The sequence below is a fragment of the Lepidochelys kempii genome, chromosome 6, assembly GCF_965140265.1.
Source record: "Lepidochelys kempii isolate rLepKem1 chromosome 6, rLepKem1.hap2, whole genome shotgun sequence".
Taxonomy (NCBI): Eukaryota; Metazoa; Chordata; order Testudines; family Cheloniidae; genus Lepidochelys; species Lepidochelys kempii.
This window is the reverse complement of record NC_133261.1, coordinates 66,847,530-66,865,512: the sequence shown is the minus strand read 5'-3', so window position 1 is coordinate 66,865,512 and position 17,983 is coordinate 66,847,530. Positions and strand designations below refer to the sequence as shown.

Here is a 17,983-nt window from a genome sequence, read left to right as displayed (position 1 = left end):
AGTTCAGTGGCTTTGGGTAAAGATGATGGATCCAAGTAGTATGGAGGAAGTGGGGTTTTAGAAAGGCGACTGCCCTGCTGCTTTCTTCTACCACCTGCAGGACTGCGGTAAGGGCTATCCAGTGTTCTTGGATATTTGCCAGTCCTTATATGTTAGAGGATGAAAACCAAATAGTGAGAACCATGGAATTCAACAGGCTTATAACTGAGCGGAGTTTGAGATATACCAGAAACGATAAAGTGGCAGCTGCTGCTAACTGCCCCTAGGCCTCCTGAGACCAGCCTCCTGATGGTTACTGACCTTGGAGAAATTGGGGAGGAGTATAAGTAGCTCTTATTTGCACCAGCCGTGGCTGCTGGTCCTGGGATTCCTGCGAGTCGCCAACATCTGCTTTGCGAGATGTGGAGAAAGCGGTACCTGTGTCCACTTCTTCCAGCCTAATCATTGAAGTGGAAATGATGTGCAGGAAGTGAGGGTAAGGGGAAATGACAAGTATTTTGAAAAGTTTCAGAGTAGCAGCCGTGTTAGTCTGTATTCGCAAAAAGAAAAGGAGTACCTGTGGCACCTTAGAGACTAACCAATTTATTTGAGCATAAGAAAGGATATCTTTGTAAACATTTGATCCTTCACTTCCTTTCACCTTGAATAATCACTTACAGCAGTGCAGAATGTATAACTCAAGCCAGTCAAAAGGGCAGTATTTTCAAATACACACTTTCAGATGTAAATCAGCATGTAAGGTATAAGGCAATGAAGAGTAGGACTTATACCGGGCAGGTTAGCAACTCTTTTAGGTAGGATAATTGAGATATTAGGAAATCTGACATTCAGCAGTTGTGAGTATTGGGGATTACAAGAAGGAACTGAAGATCACGTTAAAGAAATTCCTATCTTAACTGATTAAAATAGTTATTAAACATATAACTTCAGTACAAAGAATATTTTGGATCCCAAAACAGCAAGATTAATTAGTAGGGTATCAGCAATGCAAAATAATTTTACAGATTAATTATGTCTCGTAATGTTGTAGGGAAGTGTTTCCCCCCCATATGGTGAAAAGAGGGAGAATTAAAAAAATTGTATTTTCAGGGCATTGTGTCCATCTTTCTAAATGTGCAAATGCAACACAAAATAGACTGTTATGGGGAACTCATTGAAAAAGGAATGTAATTTAATTGATATTCCATGACCATAATGGTTGGTGTCTTTTACTATGCAAATTTACACTCAAGCTGTGACAGTAAATGTGATATCTTCTTTGATTTTGATGAAAGAAAGCAATGTTTAGATCTAAGATGCTCTGAGGCTAGATCCTGTGGTTTAGCCAAGATCTGGGCAAAGGAACAATTTGGGATGGGAAAACAAAGGTCCCTAGTGTAATTAGAGCAGCCTTCAGACTGCTCTATTTATGCTGTGCTGCTTCACTGAGATCAGGGGCATACAGTAGCATCCTGGTCCTGCCACTTTTACTAGCCCTACTCCCTGTGGCAGAGGCGGTGATACAGGAGCTGCTAAGGTGGTCCTGCACTTATGCTGCTCAGTTCCATAGGGTATATAGCTGCTTTGCACCAACAAACCTACATAAAACAGTGTGTCTGAGAGTCCGGCCCTTGATGTTCAAGAAGAAGAGGGGAGAGTACCTTTTTACTCTTGCAGAATTAGTACAAAATTCAAATCTGCCACAGCTGAATGATTGTGTCCTTTTTCCTCTCTGAGTTTGTATTTTCTCTAGATGCTATGTCAATCTTGTGATTTAATTAGCAGTGATGGATGAAAATTCTTTGTTTAAATTATTTTAAGGGATATGATCAAATTGTACACTTCTTCCCACTAACTTTAATTAAATTGGAATGGAGTTGAATCTGTTTATAGTGAAATGATATCTTGTGAGGGTCCATGATCTCCCTTGTATCTTTCTTCTAATGTGCAAATATTTTAAAAATCCATTAACATGAGATATGAGAGCACCATACAGTTGAGTTAGATCAAAAACTCAATTCTGAAGTTGCCCCCTGAAACTAGAAGGTAAAAATCATAGACTCACTCTCCCGCAGCACACACACTCTCTCCCCCCAACCCCTGCTCCTTGTCACACACTTGCTCCTCCCTCCACTTCAGTTGAAAAGTGGCTGGCAATCTAGTAGGATGCCCATGGAACAATGGGATTGAGAAACCTGCATCATGTGATGCTATACCTGCCCCATGAGGCATTGCAAACCCTTCGCACCCTGTGGCTAGTTTCATAGTGGGATAGCTACCCACAGCACACTGCTGTCTGTGCCTATGCAAGAGCTGCTAGTGTGGGGGCAGTCTGCCAACACAAGGAGCATAGTGTGGACACGCACCAGCACTTTAAGTAAAACGCTTTAATTTAAATGGCATAACTTTTGGTGACAAAACTCTGCAGTGTAGATTAAACAATCTGAATGAAATTATGTTGCTCAGCCATATTATGATATGCTGATAGCTGTTATTGTTGGAGGAGCCGTTTCCTAAATGCTAGCTAGCACAGGTGCTTGCTTTCTCCCGGCCCCTGGGGTGCTCAACCCCCTGCCCCCCACTTTGTCCCAGGTCTCACCCCCTTTTCCCCAAGTCCCCACCCCGTGGCTTCCTGGCCAGTTTTGCCCCCGCCCCTGAGTGGGCTCCATCCCTGCTCCTCCCTCCCCCTCCCAGTGCCTCCTATATGCCACGGAACAGCTGATGGGAATGGGTGGTAGGTGCTGGGAGGGAGGGGGAAAACTGGCTGCTGGTGAGTGTTAAGCACCCTCTAATTTTTTTCTGTGGCTGCTCCAGGGCTGGAGCACCCATGAAGTCGGTGCCTATGGTGGCTCATGCAATTAAGGGCTATCATTTGAAGGCCCTTTTCTTTAGCCACAGGTTTTCACAATGCAAACTGTTCAGTAGTGGAAGATCATTGCCATTCATTCACAGCTGCCAATACCCATTGCAATGAAAGGGACACAAGTGACTGGTCACTAAGCCAGCATGCAGCGATGAGCTCTGTTGTTTTCTATTGGCCTAGCTGATTCATATGAAGTAATGCAACTCTATCTAAAAGAATGGATAGATGATGCAAGAATAAGTGAGACCGAAGTGTTTGAGTATCTTATCATTCATATATCTGCAGCTTTGCATCAAAATTCTCTTTCCTCTTCTCACCCAGCCTCCACTATGGCAGTTAGGCTGTGTCTATACTGCAGAGAGTATACCAGTCAATATGCTGGAGCTTAGATGCAGCCTGCTCTGACAGAAGGAGTTTTTCCATCAGTGTAGGAACACCACCTCCCCCCTTTCCTCACCCAAATTAGCTATGTTGACGTTCTTCTATACTGGGGTTAATCAACACAGCTGTGTCAGTCAGGGAGGAGGGCTTTTTACACCCATGACTGAAGTAGTTATGTCAACCTAACTTTTAAGTGTAGATCAGCCTAAGATACCATGGTGATGGGCCTATTAGAAATAGCCAGTTGGCAACACTGTGGTGAAAATCCACTGGTCTCTAAGCTATTTTATTTTCAGGGGAGGGAGGATTCCTCTCTGTCCCCCTTCCCTCAGAATTTAAACAAATTTTAAATAAAATTTCTCCCCCTCTGAAGGGCCTGTATTGGGCTGATCAACCTCTCAGGCAGAAGAGGACTAGCTGTGGCAATTCTCTCAGTAGGAACTGGTGGAGAGGACAACTGCAAAATAGAGATTTGGGTTCAAACTCTGCCCAAGTTCAGGTATATTTGGATCCAGGGTTTTGGTCAAACCCATCACTAAACTGAATAAAAACTTTAAAAAACTAAATAATGCTTCCAAACTGTAGCCTGGAAAAAAAATGTTTTTGACCAAAACTATTTGGTAAATTTCTGTCAATTTGCAAATAGTTTGTTGACTTCCAATTGCATTTTTGGCAAATTAATTGTTTGTCCAAAAAATGTCTCCCAACTGATTTGGAGGTTTCTTGTGTCAGGCAGGACACTGGAAACTCTACTTCTGGGCAATCACAATAAAAAGCTGATCAAGTAGCCCTTTAGAAGCTGCACCAAGAGAACCTATGCCCAAGAGGACAGAGATTTAAACGTGTCCTTCTAGAGCCCATCTCTGGGGTGGGAACCCTACCACAATAGCAAGTATTATGTATTGAATCTGGGGAACATCTTCAGGCAAGTTCTACAGTACGAAATTTCTGCTAGATACTTGCAGGTCATTCTCATTAACAACGTAGGCTTTAAGAAGACTCCTGAGGGGCCAAGAACTTATGTTGTCTGCTGAAGCCAAATTATGAAATACATCAGACACCATGAACTTCTCCATTTCATTTCCCCAATGAGGAAAACAAACCCTAGATTTTTCAGGCTTTGGAGGCACAAATTGGCTGTAGAGTCAAACCAGAGTATTGCTACTAGATAGGCTAGCTACAGAGAGCTGTTCTCCAGTGAGACTAACCAATTTATTTGAGCATGAGCTTTTGTGAGCTACAGCTCATCCGATGAAGTGAGCTGTAGCTCACGAAAGCTCATGCTCAAATAAATTGGTTAGTCTCTAAGGTGCCACAAGTACTCCTTTTCTTTTTGCGAATACAGACTAACACGGCTGTTACTCTGAAACCTGTTCTCCAGTGTTTCAGGAAACACAGCCATCCTTCAAAGTGACTCTTGGTTACAGCCCATTGCTATTAAAAATACAAAGCTGTATTGTGTTCAGAAAGTTAAGGGGGAAGCTTATTCAAACCTGTTGGATATTTAAACAGCAGTGTCCCCATTAGAGAGAGTTAGTGGTTGAAATGGCTAAGCAATCATTTCAAGAAGGCTATAGACTTAACAGAAGGGAAAATTAAGTCTTTAACTGGAAAACCTGTTAAGAGACTTGTATATTTTTAGCTTGCCTGCAGTTTGAGTGGTGTAGGTACGTAAGCCAAATTGTTACCTGTCCCTTTCTTGCTGTGCTCCAATTTCTATTGACTTTCAAGTTAACTGATTGCTCAATAATGAAACTGAATGGAACAACTGAGCTGTGGATGCTCATTTTAGAGTTGATGTTTAGCAATACAGAAAATAGTTTTCTGGTGATTGGTGGAGTCGGCTTCTGAATCCTGAACATTAGTTTTGTTTAATAACTAGGCAAAGTCATTGCCAAATTGCTCACTTAAAGCAAGTGTGATGGTGGCGAAAGTTTGTTTCAGGGAGGGGAAAAGCCTTCTCTCTCTCTCTCATTCTAAAACAAATTCTATTTAAAAAAGGGAGACACTGTGGTATATGTTGCTATGACACTGAAAGGAACATAGGATTTGCTATACTGGATGAGACCAGTCGTTCAACAGTGGCTAGTACCTGATGCTTCAGACGAAGATTCAGGGTCCCCTGCTGTAGGTAGCTGTGGGATAATCTTCCTCAGGGATGTTTCCTCCTACTCCCCAAAAGGTAGAGGTTGTTTTATGCTCTGAAGCATGAGGGCCCTACTACAGATCCTCTAAGTCTTTTCCAGGATTGACCTACATAACTTTGTGTCATCTGCAAATTTTGCTACCTCAGTGCTCATCCCCCCTTCCAGATCATTAATTAATACATTAAATGCCACTTGACCTGATGTGGAAAGTTGAGGCACCCCACTATTAGCTTTTTTCCATGATGACAATTAACCATTTATTTCTATTCTTTGTTTTCTGTCCTTAGACGGTTTCTGATCCATGATGATACTTTGCCTCTGGCATCATAACTAACTACTTAGTAACATTAGTAGTCTCTTATGAGGGAATTTGTCCAAGACCTTCTAAAAATCTAAATAAATTATATCAACCAGTTCTCCTTTATTCATTGTTTTTTATTGAGACAGTCAAAGAATTGTAATAGATTAGAGAGGCATGATTTTCCTGTGCAGAAGCTGTGCAGGTTAGACCCTTTTCTATCATGATCTAAGTGTTTTATAAGTCTATTTTTAATTATCAGTTCGACCAGTTTATTAGGAAGATAAGTCAGGCTCATTGGCCTGCAGTTCCCCAAATCACTTCTAGTGCCTTTTTAAAATAATGGGTACATTTTCTACTCTCCAAGCCTCTTGAACAATAGATGATTTTAATGAGATTGCATATTTCTACTAGCAGCTCAGCCACTTCATACTTGAGTTCCTTCTGAAATCTTGGATGTATAAAATCTGGGCCTGCTGACTTTGTTGCTTTTTAAATGATCAGTTCATTCCAGTACCTTCTTTTTTGGTAGCTCAATCTCTGATAGTACTGTCTCTCTGTTGTTGAGCTTGATGTTAGCTAAACTTATCATGTCTCATGAAATGAAATATCTTCTCCTGGTTGAGAGTGCTGGTCTCTCCCCCTATGAAGATCTGCTCCCGCTTGAGATTTGTGATCCCTTCTTCTCTCCCTGAATGCCTCCACTTGCTGGGAATCCTCTTCTGCCTGCTTTTGGTTGAAGTACTGAAGGAGGAGAACCTATAATGTCAGGAACTATATTTTTCATTGACATTTTATTGTATGTCAGGAGTAAGATCAAAAAAGTCCCCCTCTGAAAGTCAGCGTGTTTCTTTTTAAGGGACTCTTTTGAGCGGCTGGCAGTGATCACAGTGGGAGATCACAGATCGGTTTTGTGTGACTCTGTCAGCCTCTTGCAACTGTATTGCAGTCAAAGACATCCTTTTATAATTGACAGTGCCTGCAAAAGCCCAGTAAAATGCAATCTAATAATCTCACAAAGAAGGGAGTGGAATAACTCCCATCCTAATAGCTTGTGCTTTGCCTACATAGGTGTCAAGGTTCCTTTCCCACTCTGAACTCTAGGACACAGATGTGGGGACCTGCATGAAAGACCCCCTAAGCTTATTCTTACCAGTTTAGATTAAAAACTTCCCCAAGGTACAAACTTTGCCTTGTCCTTGAACCATATGCTGCCACCACCAAGCGTTTTAAACAAAAAACAGGGAAAGAGACCACTTGGAGACATCTTCCCCCAAAATATCCCCCCAAGCCCTACACCCCCCTTTCCTGGGGAAGGCTTGATAATAATCCTTACCAATTGGTACAGGTGAGCACAGACCCAAACCTTTGGATCTTAAGAACAATGAAAAATCAATCAGGTTCTTAAAAGAAGAATTTTAATTAAAGAAAAGGTAAAAATCACCTCTGTAAAATCAGGAGGGTAAATACCTTACAGGGTAATCAGATTCAAAACAGAGAATCCCTCCAGGCAAAACCTTAAGTTACAAAAAGACACAAAAACAGGAATATACATTCCCTCCAGCACAGCTTATTTTACAATTTTATTTTATTTTATATATTTTTATTTATTTTATTGGGGCCGGCGATTTAAAAGGGCCCGGGGCTCCGGATGCCGCTGCCACTATGGCAGCAGCGGCGTCCGGAGCCCCGGGCCCTTTAAATCAACATGGGAGCCCTGGGCGGCGTGGGCCAGCCGGACTGGAAGGGCTGGCCGGGGGACGCTGACCCCCCCAGCCCTGCCCCTTCCACCCAAGGCCCCGCCCCTTCCGGGGGCCAGAGCCACCCCGTACCGGTAAGTGGCCTCAGTTACTTTCACCCCTGCCTCTAGGCAAAACCTTAAGTTACAAAAACAGGAATATACATTCCCTTCCGCACATCTTATTTTACCAGCCGTTAAACAAAAGGAAATCTAACGCATTTCTAGCTAGATTACTTACTAACTTAACAGGAGTTGTGAGGCTGCATTTCTGATCTGTTCCCGGCAAAAGCATCACACAGACAGACCAAAGCCTTTGTTCCCCGCCTCCAGATTGGAAAGAAACTTGTCCCCTCATTGGCCATTTTAGGTTAGGTGCCAGTGAGGTTACCTTAGCTTCTTAACCCTTTACAGGTGAAAGGATTTTGCCTCTGGCCAGGAGGGGTTTTATAGCACTGTATACAGAAAGGTGAGGTTACCCTTCCCTTTATATTTATGACAACAGGTAATTTAAAAAAGCCATAATAATACTGTAGCAAAAGGGGTCTGGAACCCATTACAGGTACTGTAATCTGTTATGAACACAGAGCATGAAGTAATTGGGGCCAATCTGGTTATCTGCCCTATCTTAAGATTGTTCCATTATCGTCCCCAGTGCAAGGGAGGAGAGTATTTAAAGATAGTGGCATATAAAATCCTTTTATTCACAGAATGTCCTCTCGTATTCCTTGACTCAATCTATCCCTCTTTCAAATATCAAAAGTCGTGGTCATGGGAAGGCTGGAGGAAAATAAGCAGCTGGTAACCTTCCTAATGGGCAGGAATGCACGCTGAAGTCTCCATTGAATTCAGCAGCGCTGTGGAAGCTTGCACTCGAATGGATAACATTTGTGTAGAGTACAGTTTGAGCTTATAGTGTAGCTGGATTTAATGATGTGAGATATTACTCATGCTAAGTTCTCTATCAGCGCCAAACAGTGTGGTGCATATACACCAGGACTAGTTTTTAAATGGGCTTCACTCATTCTTAAAAAATCATGTCCAAGCAAAGACATTGATAGAGACGGGCCTGAGCTGCAAAATTTAGGCATAAGTACTAATGGGGGTTTGGGGATTCTAGTTGGCTCACACATAAAGTGAGGCCCTAATTGTAAAACTTGGATCTGGATTCAGGTCCAGTTTGTAAAACTTAGATCTGGGTCAGGATTTCAGACTTCCCAAGAACTGAGGGGAATTTGGATATGAATATATTTGTTTCAGGGCTTGGTTGCAAACTCTCCTCCATTTCGGTTGCTTTGGGATTCTGTGTCAAACCCAGGACCCTCTCTAGATATAACAGCTGGTTTTTCAGAAGGCAAGCTGCATTATGTTATAACACATCTGTTAGTGTAACTACTGAGAGCATCTTCGTTTTGGATTGATCACAATTTTGTTGTGTATATATAATGTTTTACAGACAGTAAGCTAATATAGTGGAAATATTTGGTATCCTGTCAAGATGTTTTCAGCCCCAAATTTAGGTTTTGTTAAAATGAACAGGATCTGAGAAAAGTTATTCATGATGTAATTTTACTAACTTTGATAGAAAGAATGAGGCCTTATATGATTTTGTGAGTGTGGCACAATCCAAAAATCTGATCCTAATCCCAATTTTTGCCTGAAATGTAGGGGAAGTTTGGATCTGGATTTGAATCCAAACTCTCTTGTTTGGCTTTATCTGTCTAATAGTCTTGAAGGAGACCCTGAATCCAAATACCTCCACATTTGGGGAATTCCAGTTCTGAACTTCAAGGCCTTCTCTAATTATTGACAAGATTTTAATGAAATAAAAAAAACAAAGCTGCATGACTACAATAACTTGAATTAACTCCTAGACTACTTAGTAGTGATGTTAGTCAGCTGAGATCTATGCTGGACGTGAAATGCTTTGAGTTCTCCGTTTTCATACAGGGTGAGTGGGATGGGAGCCATTTTTTCCCCTTCTTTTTTAGTAAAAGTTAAGTTTGGAGGAATACTAATTAAAGACCACAATTTCAGACTCTGTCTGAAAGCACAGCCTGCAGCAGAGCCAATCTCTGCCTCCGAGCCTGATTGGCTACAGGACCCGAATGACTGGAAGAGTCAGCAGACCAGCTCTTAAGTCCAGCAGCAGAGGCGATTCAGCAGCTGCTTGAAGCATTTGCCCATGACTGGGATAGCGCTGTCTCCTATGCCTGCTTATTCCAACCTCTCCTCTGTGTTGCCTCACTCCAGGTAACCCAGGTCTGACCCTCAGCTGTGAATCCTGACTTTGGCTCTGATGCTGGTTCAGGCTCTAGTACCTGACTACCAACTCCTACTCCAACCATTGGGCATGACTCCTGCTCTAACCAGTGGGCATGACCATCCACATCCTAGTCACGGGCTGATGTTTGCCTTGCCTCTATTTGCATGCACACAATTTACATGTAAAGCTGGCTTGCATCTGCAAAGAGCAGGTGCACACAGTATAAAAATAGTAACACCTCTGTGCACCAGTTGCAATTTGTACCTGCAACCTCCATTTGTCTGAGAATTGTTCCAATCAAGGTATTAGCATGGGCACAATGTGGGAGCAAGAGAGCGTGGGGGTATAGGCATGTGTGCACATAGAGTTTTGCAGTTGCACCAGTGGAAGCTGCAGGACATGGATTTAACCCTAAAGCCATATTCATGCTGCAGTTAGACCCATGATTTGTGTAACTGCTTGTGGACATGACCAGCTTAACTGGCTTCCAGTTATATGGCTTGGTTTGTGTCAACAGAACAGCTCTTCTGCCATCACAACACCTAGTACTCTGCCTAATTGTATTTTTTTAAGAATACATTCTGGGCAGCTTTCCCGGAGTGCCCCAGGAGCTCTTGTCAGCAGTAAGGGCTATGGGCATTTTAGCAGGCTCCTTCTGCCTCTGATCAGAGGACTTCTTACTCCAAACCCATAATCCCCCCTGCTGCAGGAGTCACAGTGGCCATCTGGTATCATGGATCCTTCCTGTCACTGCAGGTTGTCTCCAGCTTATCGATTTTCATGCTTGACAGTCTGGAAGCAGAGCAGGGCAGAAAAGGTAACAGCCTTCAGAGCACTCTGAGGTGAGACCTGAAAAGGAGATTGAAGTTTGTGCCTGATTCAACCTGAACTGTGAGAAGTCCAGACTCTGGGCCTGGCCAAGTTCCCTCCACTCGTGGGACAAAGTTGGGGTTGTCTGGGGACCAGTGTGCAATCAGTGAAGCTTTTACCAAGTGGGGTTTCCTTGGTTTTCTATAGAAAGAGCTGTTACCATACAACAGGGGGGATAAACATTTCAAAATAATTAATAACATTTTTAAATTGCACAAACTGGTCCAAAAAGCTGGGTCAAAGTGCAGCTATGCTGCTTGCCTACAGCTGATGGGTCCCAATTGGTGGTGGTTCTCACTGTGCTCAAAGTACCTACAGGAAGCAGATTTGTGATTTTGGGGCTGGTAAGAGCCACCAGTTTGGGACATGAGGAAATAGAAATCATTGCTATTGCACAGGGGGTGCTGGTGACAGGAGATAGGGCTAGAATGCAGCCTTGCATCTGTGGCCTTGGACCAAATGGTGCCAATGTCTCCAACACCACTTGCATTGTATAAGCTGGGAACAAATGGTCATGCTGCTAACACCCCAGCCAAATTACCTAAATACATTAATTGACTGTATAACAGTGTCCTTATAGATTTTGAATACTCTATTTGTATGAGCCGTAATGAGGAAATGGGTCATATGCATTTGTAGGGTTGAAGGGCCCTAATTTATCATCCTTGTTGGCGGAAAGGTGAAGGATTAAGTGGGTAACAGTGAGAACTCCCTCTTGCTCCTTGGGAGTATTCCTCCAAGTTAAGGTTGAGTCACGTTGTGGTGCTACTGTGGAAGGGAAGCTTGCAGAGTTGTTGCTTGGTCTGTGGACTTCCTTTTATGCAGCTATCACTCCAGCTTCTTTCCTGGCAACTGAATTCACATTTAGTAATTAACACCCAGAAACTTTTAATACGTGAATTATACCCTATTTTCTTGATTTGCAAAGCCTTATTATTACCCATGCCAGAGGTGCTATGAACTTGTACATTACATCAAAGCTTCAGTCTACCAGCAAAACAATCATGTTTTTTTTTTCCACGGCTGTAAATGTGGCACAAAAAATGTCCCTTCAAAAACGAACAAAAAAATAAACAAACAAAACTTGCAAGTGGTCTTCGTTGTAGGTAAGATCGTTTCAGACAAAGTCAGTAAGAAGAATTTACAAAAATATCTTTAAATCCGGCTCCATGCTTCAAAAGGATTTGGTAAGTAACTCCAGAGCTGTTGGTTAACTCAGGGTATACACTCTTTTCCCCCGCGCGTTAAAGGGGTCTGAAAAAGTAGGTGGTTCTGCCGCTTTCGATAGAAATGAAAGCGACCTCAGTTCTGTCCCCAGCTCTGAGATTAGTTCTGCCCCCTCAGCCTTCCCTCCGCTCCACCTGCAGCCCCTAGGGTTCTTCGTTCCCTTTTCCCAGCCCCAGGGTGCTCTGGGAGACACAGAGGTTCTCTGCTGTCTCTGTTCCTCACAGGAGGGGAGGAGGGAGCTGTTGTGCTCTTTCTGCTCCCCCCACCCCTCCTGTGAGAATGGTGTGGGCTCCTAAAGGGATGCGGGGAGAGCTCTGCCTGCCTCCTGCAGCAGCCCTGATTGGCTGCTTTCCCCCACTGCTCCACCTCTTTGGGAAGAGCAGCCAGTTGGGGTTTTCCCTCAGAAAAGGCCAAAATGTGCACCCCTCAGTGACTTGGACTAGAGTCATATAAATGTTACTTGCTGGTCTGTGACCCCTTTTGACCCGGCGCTTTTTGAGCACGACCTTTCCCAATATCCTTTTCCACAAATATACAGGCTGGTGGTGATCCAGCTTTTCATAGTGGGAGCAGTGCCATTGCAATTACCCAGGTGCCATGGAGAGCCGTGGCTGAGACTGGTTAACTGAAGGAGTGTTCAAAGTAATTAAGAGGCACTGAGGACATGACCCTATTTCTGATAACAGGGGGTTTCAGGGAACTGCTGTTTAGAAAATCAAGGTTGTATTAATCAAGTGACATTGATTTGCTTTGATATGATGTTGTGCAATGTACAGTACCATAATTGTAGCCTGAGTAGGATCACTTTATGATTGCAATGAGGAGTTGATTGAGGGAACAGAAGTCTAGAAAAAGCAAATCACGCAAAAACGTTTTAAAAATATGAAATGTGCAGAATACTGTGGATTTTAGGGGTGGAATGTGAATTTGTGTAACCCAACATAACCCAATCTGCTCAGCATCACTCAGCTAACAGATCATCTCCTGGTGTACAAAAATCACATTTGAAAAATAAACACCCTAAGTGAAGTGTTGCGGTTCAGTGATGAGACAGAACACAGCTTTTTGCAAGCAAGCAGGCTGGTCAGCGGAGATGGGCTGTTCTGCCCCCCCTGCCTTCCACCTTCTCCTTTTATTATATTTCTCCCCCTAAGCATTACACACTGCTACACAAAGGAATGTATGACGTTGATTCATATGCTTAGTTACCATCCTCTATCTACTACAATCCTGGTTCTCAGGCCTTGAGCCCAGGCTAAAGAAACCTCCCACAGTTGCTGTCCAAACTATCAAGTTCTCAGGGTTCATATCTAGCCCTTGTCCTTGGATAGAGCAATGTGTGCATTGCTCCTAGGAAACAGTCAGGGTGTGCCCCGCCTGCTTCCAGGTGGAATAGCTAGACATTAACCCTTCATCTCCCCTTTTTTGTTTATTGAAGTTGGCCATCTCATGGTAGCCGCCAATTTGTTTGTCATGCTAATTAACTCCCAGACAGACAAGGACATAACCTGGGGAGCTTTCCAGGGCAAAAATTTTACAAAGTCTTAACAAGAAAGGAATACATTGTACACAGCAGCAACAAAAAATAAGCCCAATAATTACAAACACAAAATAACCAAAAACTTAACATCTGCAATATAATCATCTAAAAGGGGTACACTTCTTTTACTACAATTGTAACCAGCAAAAGGCAATATAAGTATCATTCTACTAAGACAGCAAAGGGTGCCATCACTTAAATTTGCAGGAATATAATTAAAGGTGCATGAACCACAAGTAAAAACCCATCCTGATGGTAGGATGATATGGCCATAATTATATGAAACATTAACAGCATGGGAACAATTTAAAAGGGATTGAGAAATTTTTGACAGCCCAATGGCACCTTTGTACTAGTGCAGTTAACTACACGCGCACAGGTGACATTGTGAGCCCCGGCCGGGTACGGTGTGTGAAGGAATATAGCCGTGCGAGGCAGAGTATAGTTGGCCGGGCCCCAATTAGCCATGCTAAAATACTGGGAGAAAAGATTAGCATAAGCAAAGAGCAGTATCTTATTCTCCTTCGGGCTTGTAACGGGGGAGGCGCTTCCGAGCCAACCCCTACAGAAAATAGCAGGCACAAAAGGCACACAATCATCACAGAATTAGCAGTGATTTGGGCGAGAATCGCCACAAACAAAGTCTTAGGAGTTTCTGGCTGCTGATCTGCTGCCAGTTTTCGTTGAGCCGTGGCGACCAATGCTTTTACTGCTCCCCCTGTCACGGGCTGGCTTGGGACGTTACGCCTCCTCCGTTTCCGTCCCGCCGTTGTCGACTCGGGGGGCAACGCGGTCTCCTCCAAGGTCAGCTGAAACTCTGGTATGGGATTCGACAGCCCCTGGTGCCATGCCATGTTGTTTAAGTGCTGGTCGCACGCACCGGGCTGGAACCCACAACGGTCCTGCAGGGAGAAACACAGCAGCATATCCCCGACCCCAAGTGATTAGAGGTGCTGGGCCCAGCCACTGTGGATCGGGCAGCTGACGGTAAAAGACACGCGGTCTTTCCAGTACCTCAGATTTGTGAAAATGCCGATCCGCAGGGGTCTGCTGATCTGCATTCAGTGTTAAATTATTTAAAGTAAACAAGAGGATATACATTTGTTGTTGAATGTCTCCTAAGGTTCGGAGATGCAGCTCCCCTTGTTTTAATTGTTTATCTAGCAAGGTTTTGAGTGTGCGATTGGCACGTTCAACAATGGCTTGGCCCGTGGAATTATAAGGGATTCCGTGTTTAAGACGGACGTCCCAGTGGGCACAAAAGGTGGAGAGGGCTGCAGAGCAGTAGGCTGGGGCATTATCTGTTTTAATTTGGCAAGGGCGACCCATAACAGAAAAGCAGGCCAGCAAATGGTGAATAACTTTGTTAGTGGCTTCCCCACGTTGTGGGGTTGCCCAAAGGAAGCCTGAATAAGTATCAACGGAAACATGTAAAAATGAATAGGGGCGGAATTGTGGCACATGAGTAACATCCATTTGCCACAGCTGATTTGCTGCGGAACCTCGGGGGTTAACGGCATAAGAAAAAGTAGGAGCAGCAGCAGCACAGTGGGGGCAGGAACGAACAATGGAACGTGCATGATCAGCAGGAATGTGAAACTGCCGGGCCAAAACAGAGGCAGACTGATGAAAAAAGGCATGGCTTTCAATGGGGTCAGAAAAAAGGGAATTTACCTGACCACGCAACGCGTGATCGGCGCGTGCATTGCCCTCAGTGAGTGGCCCAGGCAGAGGGGTATGACTGCGAATATGAGCAACAAAGTAAGGGAAATGACGAGTGGCAAGAAAATGCTGTAAAGACAAAAACAGGTGAAGGAGGTCTGCATCAACCTGAGGGGTAATGAGGGCAAGGGGTAAATGATCAATTACCTGATAAACATAATGGGTATCCACAATTAAATTAAAGGGACAATCAGCAAAAAGTTGAAAGGCCAAAATAACAGCAGCCAATTCTGAACGCTGTGAGACGGCGAGTGAGACAACGTAGATCCAAAGCCTCCTCCGCCCCGAGTTCGATCCTCGGCAGCTGGCACCTGATAGGGGACTAAAATCAATTGTGCAATTGACCGTCCACGCAGGAGCGACTGTGGAAGATGAGTCCACACCTGAACCTTAATAATGCCAGTGTAATCAGCATCAATGACCCCTGGAATGACAAAAAAGCCCTGTTTCCCAGCATGTGAGCGAGGGAGAACAAGACCTACAAAGCCGGCAGGGAGAGGTCCCATCACCTGTGTAGGTATGGCACAGACCTCCCCTGGCAGCTGAAAGTCCGTGTCCTCCTGCAATCTGTTGGTAAAATCCAAAAAGGACTCTAAGGCACCCTGACGGATACTGACAAAGCTTTTGGTAGGCTTGCCTGAATCCGGGACCTTCTTGAAGGCATGCTGGGCACAGGTGGAGATAATGGGGAAGACGGCCTGAGGGAGTTGAGACTGCATCCCAATAGTAGCAAACTGGCCCTCCCCTGCCAAATGCTCATAAATGATACCTTGCTCTCTATATACCTGGGCTTGGCGTTCTGCCATCTGCCGATACTCACTAAGCCAAATAACATACTGACTGGGTGACAACATCATGCGCAGCAGCGTTTTCCAATCCTCAGGGATTAGGGAGTACCCAGCACCCATCCCTTCAATGAGACCACGCACAAAGGTGCTAGTCAGGCCAAATTCACGAATTGCTTCCTTTACCTCTCTAACCACCGAGTATGGCAGAGTGGTCCAGGTGCCCACGGGGTTGCCCTGGTCATCATTCTGCCAGGTCACTGGGCAAACGGAGACCAGATCAGCCAGCTCCTCTGCTGTAAGATCTGATCGAGCTTTCGCTGCGTGAACCATTTGTTGCACCAGCGAAAGCTTCTGAGCAGATGCAGATGACTCTCCGGGGGGCCCCATGGGGGGAGGGTGATCACACACCGGCTCCGGTGGGGAAGGCCAGGGAGGCGGTGGTAATAGAGGCACTGGGGGCGAAGCAGGGGGAGGGATGGCTGCAGGAGCGGACGGGGGTGGCAGGATCGGCAGCTCCTCTGTTGGTGCTGAAGAGGGCCTTTCCAAGGCGACACGCTGTGTCGCATCGCCAGGAGGGGGGATGACTGCAGGGGCGGACGGGGGCGGCGAGAGCACCAGCCTCGCGAGGGAGGGTCTGTCTGAGGCGACACGCTGTACCATGTCGCAGCAGAGGTGCCAGGCATGTAAAGCCTGCACGGGTGCCCGAGGCTCTTTGTGCAATGTCTGGCCCAATCGCTCCCAGTCCGCTAACTTAAGGCTTCCAGCTTCAGGATACCACGGGCACTTGGCACGCACCTCCTGTAGCAGGAGAGTGAGTTCTCGAGCCGGGCAGTCATGCTGAGCCTTACGCAGCAAATACTGCAGCTCATTACGGTGTTGCACTTGCAAAGCAGAGAGGGAGCTTCCCATACTTACCACAATGAAAAATACTCACCGGGATCCACGAAGTGGATGAGTGACGCGTCTGAAACCCTTGCCGGGCGAGGTGAGTGCTGAGGGCCCCACGTTTGGGCGCCAGTTGTTGCGGTTCAGTGATGAGACAGAACACAGCTTTTTGCAAGCAAGCAGGCTGGTCAGCGGAGATGGGCTGTTCTGCCCCCCCTGCCTTCCACCTTCTCCTTTTATTATATTTCTCCCCCTAAGCATTACACACTGCTACACAAAGGAATGTATGACGTTGATTCATATGCTTAGTTACCATCCTCTATCTACTACAATCCTGGTTCTCAGGCCTTGAGCCCAGGCTAAAGAAACCTCCCACAGTTGCTGTCCAAACAATCAAGTTCTCAGGGTTCATATCTAGCCCTTGTCCTTGGATAGAGCAATGTGTGCATTGCTCCTAGGAAACAGTCAGGGTGTGCCCCGCCTGCTTCCAGGTGGAATAGCTAGACATTAACCCTTCAGTGAAGAAAGATGGTGGCATAGGATGCAGTCTTTAGTCTTATGTTTTGCCTCCAAGGGTAGGTATTCAATGATTTCTGGGTGGGGAGTCTTTTGTGAGTTGTTTTAAAAGAAATGTATTAAAGGAGTATATGTGCCCGAGATTTCAGTGATCAGGAGCTTGATGTTGCAAGGTGCTCAGTACCTCCTGACAGATGGTGAGTGTTCTCAGCTCCCTCTGAGGGGTCCTCAGTACTTTGCAGAATTGGACCTCTGAGGCATCTTGGGCCTGATCTTAGACTCATAGACTGTAAGGTCAGAAGGGACCATCATGATCATCTAGTCTGACCTCCTGCACCTTGCAGGCCACAGAACTTCACCCACCCACTCCTGTAATAGACCCCTAACTTTTGTCTGCCCCAAAACATGATTTAAAGACTTGTACCACTGTAGTCAGTGTTGGCTTTGTCATTCACTTTGAGTACTGCAAGATTGGGCCTTTAAATTTAAAAAGAAAATAAAGATCAGGGGCTACAATCAAGTAGAAAAAAGATAGTTAAAAATGTTACTATTTCATAGGGTTGCCAACCCTCCAGGATTGGCATGGAGTCTCCTGGAATTGACATTGATCTCCCAGTGACTATTGAAAGCAATACGAGAAATTTTAATAGGATATTTTAAGAAAATATTATGTCATGTTGGGGGGGGGAGGGATCTCCCGGAACAGCTTCAGTCAGAGTTGGCAACCCTACTATTTTCATTATTAAATACTTTAAAGCTATAG

The 17,983-nt window shown here is 44.8% G+C and overlaps 1 protein-coding gene across 1 annotated transcript; it reads right to left on the bottom strand.

The window, feature by feature from the left end:
- Positions 1 to 12,831: 12,831 nt before the first annotated feature.
- Positions 12,832 to 17,217, bottom strand: LOC140912978 (uncharacterized). The gene is made up of 2 exons (XM_073348496.1): positions 16,003 to 17,217; positions 12,832 to 14,211 (listed from the first exon to the last, which is right to left on the bottom strand). Exons 1-2 carry the CDS (start codon positions 16,726 to 16,728, stop codon positions 13,675 to 13,677), a joined length of 1,263 nt encoding a protein of 420 aa, XP_073204597.1. The 5' UTR covers positions 16,729 to 17,217; the 3' UTR covers positions 12,832 to 13,674.
- Positions 17,218 to 17,983: the final 766 nt, after the last annotated feature.